Source organism: Spea bombifrons, chromosome 10, assembly GCF_027358695.1.
Source record: "Spea bombifrons isolate aSpeBom1 chromosome 10, aSpeBom1.2.pri, whole genome shotgun sequence".
NCBI lineage: Eukaryota > Metazoa > Chordata > Amphibia > Anura > Pelobatidae > Spea > Spea bombifrons.
The window spans coordinates 10,212,637-10,226,555 of NC_071096.1; the positions used below are offsets into that span (position 1 = coordinate 10,212,637).

Sequence of the window (13,919 nt, forward strand, 5' to 3'; positions counted from 1 at the left end):
TATTACTTTACGGAAAGGGTAGTGGACGCATGGAATAGCCTCCCGGCAGAGGTGGTAGATGTTAATACAGTAAAGTCATTTAAGCAAGCATGGGATAGGCATAATGCCAAGCTAGATATAGGATAAGGGCAAGTACTAAAGGAGAGTACTCAGAGGTTGGGCAGACTGGATGGGCCTTCTGGCTCTTATCTGCCGTCACTTTCTATGTTTCTATGTTTCTAATCACCAACAATAGCTAATGGAAACAGCTATGGGTATTTAGGGGAAAGTATAAAATGGAAGACGTGGTAGAGAGGGCAATTGATCATTCATCTACATGGAACCACATCTAGGCTCTTCTCATTTCTTAACTTTATACCCTCTTTTCATCTACCAATGTGGACTTTTTTTTTCAGATGGGGAAAGAGAGGGGTTGACTATGTGCAAACACCCATGTTATTATCTAGAATAAATTATTACTTGATGTAATGTCTGGTCTTTTCTTGAAAAGCTTCTACTGCCTGAACTTGTCTGTGACTCAGAGGGCTGCAGGTTATGGTTAGTCTGGTTTGTATATTGAGCATGTCATATCATTCATGTACCATTAAATCACTTTGTGAACTGACAATACTCAGCTGTCTACGAGTCCACTGATCCCCTTGTAGTGGATTCTTTGACTAGGTAAGGCTTTTATAGTCAATAGTACAATGTATTCTGTACAATTCTACTTTGACGTATTTTTTGAAGCATCTAAATAAAAATAGGACATCAACGGGTAATTTGGGACAGGGAAAACAGTAGCCCAAATTGGGACGTTTTGCCTAAAAAATGGGAACAATTAGTTGTATTTCTGTAAGCTTAAACACCCTTTGATCCAAAACTATGATTACCGCTGATTCATATCACTTAGATTAGTGTTTTAAATGAATGAATGATTTAATACTGCTTGTCTATCACTGTTTATACATCAAAGGAAATGAAGAAAAGGAAAAATGACAACTAAATTTAGCAGCTAAACGTGAACCCAATGATTACTTTACATATAGATGTCACATAATTTGCACAGAGACTTTCTTGTTGCAGTAACTTCGGAAGAGTGATCTTCCCAAGACTCTACGTGGTATGTAGACAGTATAAACTTTTTAGGAACATTTAAACACTAAGGTCAATGAGTGTAATTTTTTTCTGTGTTGTGTTCTGGTGAATAAGAGAACCTTCAAGCATGATGCTTGAAGGTCCTGCTACAGGTCAGGATTTTGTGGAAATTGGCCCATTTCTAAGAATTTCTAGATATATGATTGGCTACAGGTTGATAACTCTCAATATGTATAGTTTAAAAGTCAAGTAATTAGAAGAACATAAATATCCGTGTAACCAGCAAAATACTCTGTCTGTCTGACTAGGCCTAAGCCTAGGGCAGCAGGTCCGGAGGGGCCTGCCGCGAAACCAGGGGAATCTTGGGCAATTTGCTTCTCCACCTTGCCGCTTCTCAATTGCTTTAAAGGGATATTAAATGCCATGGCTGGCATTTTTCCTCCTGCTGTACGTTATCTTATTACACCATGGAATACAATTGGGCAAGCACTCTACTGGATGCTCGGCACAAGCAAATTGTTTAGGGGCATAGGTCAGACAGGCAGGCTGCTTCAGTGGCATAGTTGGCACAGATAGGCTGCTGCAGTGGCAGAGGTGGCACTGGCAGGGTGTTTTAAGGCCAGTGGTGTTACAGGGAGGCGGGGCAGAGGGCTACCAGGGAGTAGAGGGGGTGCCACATACAGGATCTGCCCCTGGTGCCAAATACTCTAGGTCTGCCCCTGTGACTTCCTGTTGTGGAACAATAAGATGTCTAAGTGGTCAACCATTGTTTAGTATAATGTTTTCACAGATTTGTGAGCTGGTAGAAAACTATTCCCTGATTACAGGTAAATGTCAACATGTCTGAGGCATCGACAGGTGCTTAGATGTTCAGATGAGGAGATCCTGAAGGCATGTTTTATAGACAAGTTGTGGTGTCAGGGCTGGCTAATAATATATAGGTGCATACAGTTTTGACTTTAACTATCAGAATGAATCTGATAAATGAAGTCATAATACTTTAATACCAAACTAATATTGACAATATTTCCCTTTTCATCCATAGTGACAAAAATTCTAGACATCTAGCACGTCTCCAACATTCTTAACTAGACTTGTGCATTTGGTTTCATACAAATGCTACGGTTATTAATTCGTACGAATGTCTGAAAATAAGGAAGAACACCAACAAAACAAATGAAAATGAAGCAGAGAGCTCTGAATTTTCGTTTGTGGAAAAGGAGATGGGGTCACGGAAGAGTTTGGGGGAGGCATTGATAAGAAACTTGATAGAGAGAGAATAAGAATGTGAGAGAGTATCAGAGAGTGTGAGAGAGCGTCAATGAGAGTGAGTGACAAAACATTTCTTTCCGAATGGAAAAACCCCTAAATGTGTTGTCCGAAAAATGAATGGATCAAACATAAAACAAAATATTTGAATAGTTTTTGGTCCAGCCTGAACAATATTAAACAAAACATTATAGCTGTGTAGACTTCACTTTTGGAAGAATAAGATAACGGACATTAATGAAAATAGAATTTGTGGAGCCGTTGATTAACTAACGTGTGCAAATTGGTCTGGTTTTGGGAAATGTTACCAAGAATTGTATTTTCCATGACAGGGAGGGTTATTTTTTTAACCTTGTATGAACCTTTTATAAGAATGATATACAATCATAATAATACTTAATGAATTACCAGATACAGTCATATCACCATCAATGATTTTTTATTGTATAAGACTTATTGTTGCAAAGGTCATGTTACAAGATTTAATATCCCCCAATATCTTATGTTCCATGGTTTCACGCACAAATCTTTTGATTCATTTTTATTGAAAAAGCATTACGGTAAACTTGTTTATAGACTTTTGCCTTTGTCATTAAGAACAGACACATTAACATACCGTATCATGGGAGCCAGCAAAAGTATGAACAATATTTAGTGATCTGCAGTTGGATTGGAGAATTATAGTACTAGTCTGATAAGCCATTGTACAGCGCTACGGAATATGATGGCACTATATAAAACAATAAATAATAATAACAGCTAGAGAGGTACAATTTGACGTTTATAGCCTTGGGAAAAATATAGGAGCACAATTAATATATATATATTATATTATCTGAAAAGTAACAAATAGGTCCATAGAATAACTTGATGTTTTTACTCTCCGGTTTTAACTTATTTTGTTCTAAGCACTAACAGTTTTATGTTTAGATTATTCTATAGCATGCAGAAATCTCCCTTGTAATCGGCCTATTTTCTCGGCACAGTCTTTTGAGGTAGAATACTAGGATATGTCTTCATATGATGAGGAACTGACTTGGCAAGGTAGGTCCGGGGGATCGCTAAATACATCGTTTCTCAGCTCTCTCCTGTTGAAAGTAGTTCGGTTCCTAATGTGTTTAATGGCCGCTCAATCTTATTCTTTAATGAAGGAAGGATTTTAACTTCTCAGGCAGCTCACAATGCACCTGTGCTGAAACCAACTAAGGTATTTGATGCCAAGGGCTCTTGCCAAGATCCGCTGGCTATGAGTCAGGTCAAGCTGACCTGGGTTTTTTTTGTAATAATCACGTATAATGCAATTTATTATTATTTGTTATAACTTCTCTGTGACTTATTATTGGAGTTGCAACCCCACATACACACGGAGACATACTGTGTATATTCCTCCTTATCACTAGGAATACTTTGTCTTTATCGGGAGTTTGGCTACCGGATAGACCTAGTAGGTGGTCTCCACAGCTTTAAATTACACATCACATATAGCACTAAGGGCTAAGGCTTCCCATCCCTCCAACAGCTGCTACAAAGAGATGCTGCTTGGTGGTGTATGACTCATGTGCGGCTGTATAAAGTTTATGATCACTTACTCTCTTTAATAGGCAATAAAACAGGAATATATGAACTTGTTTCTTGGAGTAGGACCTGTTACGTAATAGCAATTCAGTGACCTACTTGGAAAACGCTTTGCGATTGTAAGAAATAAATGTAAGAATAAGAATGCATTAAAAAAAATAATAATAATAAAAAAAAGATGTTAGGCTATATAGGAATAGTTTAACATTTAAACTGCCTAACAAACGGAGCACTATGCGTTTTGCTATTTAACCCTCTGTCTATCACGGGGTTTATTCCAGCTGTAAAACCTCAGATCCTGGATCACCCTTTAAGCTCCTTCCTCCATATACACTGTGTCTCGACTATAAATTCACTTTCTAAAGCTCAATGAAGCTTTTCTACCACGGTATTAATATACAGCGTTGCTTGCTATTCTAGGTTCTAAAGGGTTAACTCCAATTTTATCTTTTCTGGACCCTTGGTGTTCCTATCTGTATCCCACAAAGTCTTAACTTATTTAATGGTGTGTGCTTATGGTGGACCAGAAGTGAGAAAAGTCCTCTGTTACACCAAGCACAACAAGAAAATAAAATATACTAATGTCATTATGGACATTTTATTTTGCTTAATTTATTATCAGCCAGGGATAAAAAGTAGGTTATAATAGTCATTAACGTTCAACATCCATCTGTCATTCATAGGTCAGGCACAGTTATCCAGGGTTAACTCTACACTTCCTGCCTTATCCCCAGTATGTTTGAAAGGACAAAGAGTATTCTTCATAGCACATAATTCTTCCTTGGATACATCAATGGGTTAAATTATGGATCATTTATAATAAAGATCACATGTTCACATTTAATAGAATTTACTGTTATTTTAATACTGTATATTTGTTTTTACTTTGCCCTTTCATTTAATGTTTTTAAAAATATGGATTGCAGAATATTAAGTATACTGTAAGAGTTCATATTTTGTATTTAATATTAATTTAAAGACATATTGATACTCAAACTGTGTATAAGCATAGACATGTAAGCACCTTATATTCCATACAGTACATACATACAAAATGCATGGATGCTATAAACAAAGAAAGCTAAAAGCAACACATTTTCAAGAGTATGTATATTATATACATCTTCACAATTTTATATTGATGCAGCAAATAATCATTAAATAAATAATATACCCTGCTATGAGTTCTATCTCTAATAGACTTGCTGCTAAAATGCAATAAAGGTATTTATAAAAAAAAAATCACACTTTTTTTTTAATAAGTAGTGTTACCTCATTAAATGGTGGTAAAATCTGCACTAAAGACAGTCTGACAGCAATTAATGGGTTAACAAATCTTAAGAATCAACCAAAATGTTGACAAGAGTGCAGTTATTTAAATATTAAAAATATTGCATTTATCGATGTCCAATGAACGTTACTTCCCATTTGTAGATTGAAACCAATTAGTTTCTTAACCTCTTCCCTGCCAGAGACATTTTGTTACCATTGGCATCCTAATGATACATTGTCACTTTAAATGCATATCTTTTTAAAAATAATTTCCACCTTGAAGAAGTAGCAGCCCAAATTGTTTATACCTTTATACAGTATTGTTAAAATAGGAAGTTATGGTGCACATTTTACAGATGAGTAATGGAAGGTTTCAAACCTTCAGATACTGGTTTTTCAGTCTACTTAACCTAGCACCGTGGCTTCTAATGGTTAAAGAAAGCAGTTCATGCTTATCCCTCAGTCCCGAAGACATGTCTAATGTTTCCCTGAGCACAGCCCTGGTGTGGACCATCATAGTTACGAAGTCATCATTTAACTCTCGTGCTTCACTTTTCTCACTGTCCTGGCTCTGCTGAAACTTTATTTCCAGTTCTGTCAAAGACTTGTCTGAATTGGAGAAGGCTTCGCTGATCTGAGAAGATTCCCTTCCCAGATAATTTCCATAGCTCTCTTCACCATCAAGGTCATAGGAAATGCTTTTTCCGAGACTATCAAGAACCCTTTGGGCATCTTCAATCTGCCGTTTGATAATGACAAATTCCTCCTTTAGGGAGAAAGCCTGACCATCTCCATTGTTGCATGGATTCTGATCCGTCACCCTGAATAACAGCTGGCATTTTTCTGGATCATCATTCTCTTCGTAGTCCCCGTCAGGTACAAAGTAGTGGTGGAGAGTCCCATTGGACATTTCGGGAAAGAGTGGTCCATCATAATAGCCATAGCACAGGTTGCAAAGAATCCCAATAAAAAGTAGCTGGAGTCCTTTCATCGTGGTTGATTCCTAAATCACAAACCAGCCCCGAAAGTCTTCTTGGCTTCAGGATTCAAACTTTATATTCCATAAACCGATGATATTTGCATGGTTGGTTGAAAATTTGCTTTGTGATATATCCAGATACTTTTGTGTCTGTGAAGAACAAACGTTGGCAGGATTAGATGTTCCTTTGTCCGTCAACAAAATATTATCTTCCTCAAATGTGCAACAGGCACGCTGACAAGGCAGAGAAGTGTTCATATGTAAATATATCAGCCTCTTAAGCCTTCATTTTAGAGTAGCAGACTGAAAGCAACCGGTCTGCGGTGAAAATGCTTGCTCTCTGAGTAGCTGAGCATGCTACTACACTATTCCCACATCTGGACTGCTAATACAGAGCTTTTTCTCTTTTGGCTAATGATATGCATGAGAAGAGGTATCTGTTCTCAAATTACAGCTTGGTTTCGTCACTAAAGGAGCAGGGGAGCAGATTTGGAAGAGAATCCTTTCAGTAGGTCTCAGTTATTAAAGCTACATAAGATTTTTCCCTCTACTGCCGAGACTTCTACGGCTATCAGACCAATAAAGCACGGTATAATTATCTATGGCTATTGGCCACTGCGAGGCATGCAATAGACCAGTTCAAATCTAGATCATGTTTGCAATGAAAGAGTTAGCATGAAGCACGTGCAGGGGCTATAAATACACACACACACACGCACACACACACGAACACTGATTCAGAGATGGAATTTCAAAGCATTTTTCCAGTAGGGATAAAAAAAACCACAACAATATCTTATTTGCCAGTAAATATTACTACATATCGTTTTCTCCGTGCCATTAAGTTATTGTGGAAGAGCTCCGCAGCTGTATCATTTGTTAAACAAATACAAAATCCCATCTGCTGGCTTGTTTGGGATTTCATATGTGGATCATGAGAATTATATTTGTCATTTTTTTACTTTCGATATTTTAGACTTAATTACAAAAAATGGGCAGTATTGATTCCTCAAGATTGTAAGCTTGCGAGCCGGGCTCTCTCCACCTAATGTATCGGTTTGTCTTAGTCTGTCAATTCTCGTCTTGTCATACCCCTTGAATATATGGATTGTATTAAGTGCTGCGTAAACTGTTGGCGCTATATAAATAAAAGATAGTAATAATAATAAAAATAAATAAATAAACATAAATAAAACATGCTTTTACCATATGCTATTAGGCAATACATACCAGGTTACAGTTTGCCAGCTACCAGCCAATTCCATACTTAGCATACAGAATCAATGCTTGAATTTTGACTTGGAGTGATAGTTTTTGTAAAAATTGTCACATACAAGGCCATCATTAAAAATCTTGGGGCCCGATACAAACAAAAAGCTCCCCTGACTCATCCCACCTCAGGCTCCTCCAATGGTTACTTGCAATAGGGCCACTAGGCCTCAAAGTCTGGAAAAGGGCCAATGGGCCCCAAAGTCTAGAAAGGGCCACCAAGTCAAAATCCTTGGAAAGGGGACACCATGCTGTAATCCCTGGAAAGTTGCCCTCTTGGCCCCAAACCCTGCAAGAACCAAGAGGACATGAGAGATCAGGGAACCTGGGCCCCACTGCCCACACTCTCGATGTACCCTGCTCTAATATCACATGAGATGGCAGAATAGGGTAGAGCGCCTGATGCCAAGCGACCCCCTGGTAAATTGAGCATCCGGGGGACCCCTTTAGTTTTTTTAGGGCTGCCGGTAAGAATAACCCGCCGGTAGGGGCTTTGCTTTTATTTTTTGCAGGAGATGCAGGGGTTACTGTGCTAGAAAGTGTTTTATGGTTCTAAAGTGCACCTCTGGCTGCTAATGAGGGTTCTACTTTTTAGACATTTTAGATCTTTTAGATCCTTGACAGAAAATTTTCCATTCAGCATAGGTTATATGAGAGGTTTAATGAGAGAACGGCAAACGCATTGGATGTGTCAGCACGGCGGTAAATCTAACGTTTTTCCTGCTTTAGTAAAGACTTTCATCTGCCATAGCAAACCGAACCTTGGCAAGGTTTTTTTTTTTTTGACGATGTTATAGAATTTACCGGTCTGTGTCTTAGCCGCAAACCCCCTGCAATGACCCAGATGCATTTTTTTTTGTCTACACAATAAGGTTTCTTTTTAGCACAAAACAGCTGTATTTATATTATAGATACAGCTGCTCAAAGATGAATTCTGACTTCAGACTAAAAAACTCTTCTCTGTTATAAATCAAAATTTCTCCATGTTTATTTGCATAAATTTAACGGAAAATTTCAAGTAAAGTTGGTTCATAAGTTTGATTACACAGATACTGCGTTTACATTAGAAAAAAAATCTAAAAAGAACAAACAAACAAACAAAAAAAATCCATAAAAATGATTTGAAAAAAAAAATGGATAGCTAATATTCAGAATTTTAATAATTTTTTTTTTTTATTGGGGGTCCCTCCTTGTTTTAGGCGTTTCATACGAATGCACAATAAATGCTTTAAAATTAAGTTTATTTTAATCTGAAAGTACAAGTCTAGTTTCCAATCCAACATGTTCTTCCTCTTCCTCCATAGCTCTGTCTGTTGACTTTTCCGCGCTTAACACTTCTCTTTCTTTTCACCCCAACCCTATATCCAAATTATATCAACCGCATTGGCCATTCCCTCCCCTTCCTTTAAATCTAGGAACTTCAAGGGGTTAACATTTTTTTTTTATGAGCATTATTTATTTATTATCATTATTATGTTTGAACCTCCCCACCATCTGTCTAACCTTCCGTAATACCGTATTAGCACGGATATGACGCAAGAAGATGAAGACCTACTATCTCGTAGAATCTAGACATTATAGGTAAACTTAATGCCAAAACTTACCAAAACTTACCAAAACCTCGCATTTCTAGTTTTATAAAAGAAGAGATATATTTCTAAATGTAAACATTTGTCTATTCTTTTTTTGCTCAAAGTGACATTTTATTTTAGTATACAGGGTTTCCCACACCCAACCCTTCTTCCTCTGAGAAGTTTAGTGCAAACTTTTTTTAAAGGCTAACGTCTCCAGGCTGACTTGTCCTACAGACGTTACTTTATTATCTCATAAGCCCTGTAGCCTTTAACCACTCAAGCTAACTGCATGGGAGCCCTCTGCTGTCAGTTCTACAGCCAACATTTGCTAGAGATAGTAGCGCGGAGAAGGAATTCACACAAAAACACCAGGAAAAAATCAGTATCTGCCTATGTGAAAAATAGAATTGCCAGATCAACCGATTAAAACATTTTACTGCAGGATTATTTTTAAGAAGTCATCTCTTTCAACGTACAACATTTGTAGAAAATAAATTGTGGTTTTTCAACAAGCTCCATCTGAACTTTGTAGGAGGTATAGATCCAACAAACATGATCATCATAGATGTAAGAGAAAAATACATTATTATTTATTCACTAATCCCATATACACAATGATGTTGCATGTATTTCCATGTACCATGTAACAAAACAGAAACATATTCATAGTGTACACCGATAAATTGTATCCATTATTAAAAGCATATATTGCACTCACAGTATGAAGTAAAACGAGTGCCGATTGACAACAAAGCAAGTCCGTATGTTAGTATTTTGTAAGTCTGGGGGGTTACGTTGGCTCTGGTTCACCATACTTTTTTTTTTTTAGTTCGGTTTAACGTTTGGTAGCAATATTTTATCTTCTTCTTTTGATGAATAGTAGATTGTTCCAAATTCCATTTAGCTTGTTCCATTGACATTGTCTAACTTTGGCTGTGACAGCAATAGAGAGGATAAGCAACAACATAAAATACAATTCCTACTGATCAGCCATAACATTATGACCACTGGCAGGTGAATGGAATAACAGGTGACTTTCACAAGGGCCAATTTGTGATGGCTAGACAACTGTGTCGGAGCATCTCCAAAACTGCAGCTCTTGTGGGGTGTTCCCAGTCTGCAGTACCTGGTCCAAAAGTGGTCCAAGGAATGAAAAGCATTGAACCAGCGACAGGGTTATGGGCTGCCAAGGCTTATTAATGCATGTGGGGCGAAGGCTGGCCCGTGTGGTCAAATCCAACAGACGAGCTGCTGCAGCTCAAATTGCTGAAATTGCTTTTGATAGAAAGGCGTCAGAACACAGAGTGTGTAGACCAATTAGGGTGCCCATGCTGACCCCTGTCCACTGCCGAAAGCGCCTACAATGGGCATGTGTGGATAAGAACTGGACCACAGAGCAATGGAAGAAGGTGGCCTGGTCTAATGAATCATGTCTTCTCTTACATCACGTGGATGGCCAGGTGCATCACTTACCTGGAGAACACACGGCACCCAGGCGCATCCATGAAGGCTGCACCTCGCAACATACAGGACTCAATGCCAATGCAGTCAGTGGTGGGTTCAGCATGCTTTCTTGTTGTGGTGGAGAGGTTGATCGATTTCATGTAAGTGCTTCTTATCCTCTACATTCTTCAATGTCCTGAACAATGCATTTTACATACAGCTAGGGCATACTTGTCAAACTCTTTGTAGTTGTGAAGGTATTTATGGGTTACATCAGGGTGAGTGAGTCTCTGTAATATCTCATAGTTCACATCTTTAAGTATTTGCGAAGGGAGCAGACTCTCCTATATCTTATTTTCACGAAAAGGCTCACACCTTTGTCTTGTAACTGGTCTTTTAAGTAGCAAATCCTTTTTCCAGAAGGACAAAGACCACCCCTTGTAGCTCGACCACCGCTGAAATTTGAGATCATTAGCCATGCAAGTGAAGAAGCAGTAATTCAGTCAAATCAGGGGGAACCAGTTCTTCTCCACCATGATCTACAGCCTACTGCAATGGTTACTCCTGTCTCAAATAATCCGTTTTAAATGCATCTATCTTTACAAAATGATTTAAAAAAATCAATCAATATGACGACATCAAAATGACTTCTGGTTCCAATTTCACTCAAAATCTCTAAAAGTAATATCATACACAGTTGGATACTAAATAACAGTCTGGCCAGTGACGTGTCATATATCATGTTTTACTGCTTCCAAGAACCTCGATTTTAACCTTTTCCCTTCTAGGAAACTCTGAAAAAGTGGCAAATTACTTACCTAACATAAATCTGCAATTGTAGACAGCAACAATAGATTTGAAAGGGGTTTTATGGGATTGAACTTGACCCATTAATTGTGTAATAACTCTCTATCTCTCTTTGTTTTGCTCTCTTTTTATATTTCAAGAACTGAAACACACTATGTGCACCTTTCTGTGCCCTGGCTGATTTGTCATTAATTTTACCCATGTATTATTTATGTTGTCCAAAATAAAGAGGTTTTGTTGGTAGAGGAAATGTGCAACTATCTTAAACCCAATTCAGGAACAGTATTTCAAGAACGAATGATGTACAACCCCCTGCCTAATTTGTCACCAATTTTAACAATATATTGTGTTGTCTACAAACCAGAAGTTTTGTTGGTAGCGTAAACGTGCAGCTGTCTTAAACCCAATTCAGACACAGTATTTCAAAAACATCAATTATTACATAAAAAAAAGAAAGAAAAAATATTCTTCGGCAGCTCCAGTAAAACAATGAAATGTATTAAATCAATTGTACAGCTTGCACAATCCACCCCGATCCAGTACATTTTCTGCACTACACTTATGGGGAGTTTACAGGAGAAACTGCTTTTCCACTGGACCTAGCGCTTTAGGCCTGATGGTCCTGGGATCACTGCCTTATCCTTCTTGAACTATAGAAGCGTAAAAAGTGGAAAGGTGCCACATAAGAGCAAGTGATGACAGATACCAAGTAGTCATTATAATCAACGTATTCCTATCTAATAAACACCAAATGTAAACTTTAGAAAGCCTCTTACTTTTAAACCAATAAATGGAATGTACAGTGTCCTGTGCTTTGGAATGAAGGAACATCTAACAGATCTGAACAGTTTTCAATAATTGTGTCTTCAACATCGACGTGACTTCCTCAGATACATTTGTGATTTCCTTTTGTGAACATAAGATACATCTGTCTATGCATTTATCTTGACTGTCAAATATTATTTGGACATGCTACACCTCACTTCCCTGTGATCCTTTTTTTGTGAATGCAGTAGAAACATGCAGTAGAAGACAGCAAGCTACAGACCTCCATCTTACTCTACAGCTCCTACAATCCTTTGTTAGCCACTGGGTTGTGAGACTGATGGTTCTCCAACAACCAGGACTACCTAAACCTTTAAAACAAATAAAACCATGATTAAATAAAATAGCAGTATGCTTAAGAAGGAAGTCGCGCCAATATGGAAAAAGAGATGGACTTGGATAGGGAGAAACAATATTCTGGTTTAAATGTATAGGAAATGTATCCAAATGTTCACTAACCAGAAGTATTAAGGAATGGAAAAAAGGCACAATACTCAAGATCGTATTTTATTTTTATTATACTGTATGTGAAGTGATGGGAGGCTTAAACTGTATGTAATCCGAGAAAATGTCTTTTAAACACAAGGAAAGGAGACGATGGAAAATGAAAAGGAATGGGCCAAGTGAAGAATTTAATGATGTGTTATAAGCGCACAAGGTCATTCTACATTGAAAATGTAGTAGACAAACATTTCAATTATGTGCATATATTAGGGGCCTTGAGTTATGTACTCTACCTCTGTGTATGATATTACTTTTAGAGATTCAAATATACAAAGTGGGAAGCAGAATTAAAATAAAGTAGTTAGACATTAATATATGTTGTAAGGATTCAACAAACATTGTTTATTTCTTAGAGGTGGATTATATCCTAACTCGAGTTTCTGGTTATATATTTCAGAAACCAAAACTATGGCAAAACAGTAGCCTTTGGGCACACTGGACAAATGCTTGGTGGGCTAATGACCAACACCATTAACCTTCCCCTGCACAAGCGCTTATCTAGAAGGTGGCAACGTGCCCCCAAATTGTAGGATGCAGCCATATGCAGTATATTTTATTGGCTGCTGGCCTTAAAGTTCCAGTGTGGATTTCATTGTGCCAGTCTGGTACTGGTAGCAGAGTAATTAGTGTTAAACTGCTAGCCAGCATACAAAGGATTGTAAAGTGTGAAGTATATTAGTGTGTCCAATTCCAGCCCCTGTATGGATATAAACCAAATATACTCGACTGACAAAATCGAATCATCACAAGTCGTCAAGCCAAACGAGTCTAGTGACTTCTTGGTCAAACTCATCTTTTCTATAGTTTTCATAAAACTGACTTTTGGTGTGACAAACTGTGATATTAACGTAATACCAACAATAAACAATTTCCCAGGTATATGCAAACTCACATATGCCCCCTATATATCTTTAGTTTTGGCCAATCCCGTCTGTTTGGACTGCAACATCAAGAAGCAGATTCTGGTTTGTAAATAATCTTTGGAGATAAAAAAAGTTTATGCCAATGTTTACGAATTGAATTGAATTGAAATGATTAAATAATTTTGGACATAAAAAAGTGATTTTAGTGCATAAATGATTTTTTTCATGCCATTAAAAAGCATTGCATTTTTTCATGTTTTCATGAGGGATTGGCGTCGAACGAATGCCAAATTTTACATTATACTCAAAAATTTCAGACAGTGTCTGCAATGTATTTTCTTTAAAAATGAACCTCAGTGTAGAGGAAATGGTTCACAGAATAGTTAGTTAATAAGAAACAATTTAAATGTTTTGATTGAGAAGTAAAACTTGGTGTCAATCGGGCCGTACTTAAGATGACGAGGC

General features: G+C 37.5%; 2 protein-coding genes across 2 annotated transcripts in view; one reads left to right on the forward strand and one right to left on the reverse strand.

Annotated features, from left to right (window-relative positions):
- SLC5A12 (solute carrier family 5 member 12) overlaps positions 1-13,919 on the forward strand; it is a 152,735-nt gene that overhangs the window by 83,127 nt on the left and 55,689 nt on the right. The window lies entirely within an intron of this gene.
- On the reverse strand, positions 2,766-6,181 carry FIBIN (fin bud initiation factor homolog). Its single transcript, XM_053449175.1, has one exon. The coding sequence runs from the start codon at positions 6,179-6,181 to the stop codon at positions 5,564-5,566; it is 618 nt and encodes a 205-aa protein (XP_053305150.1). The 3' UTR covers positions 2,766-5,563.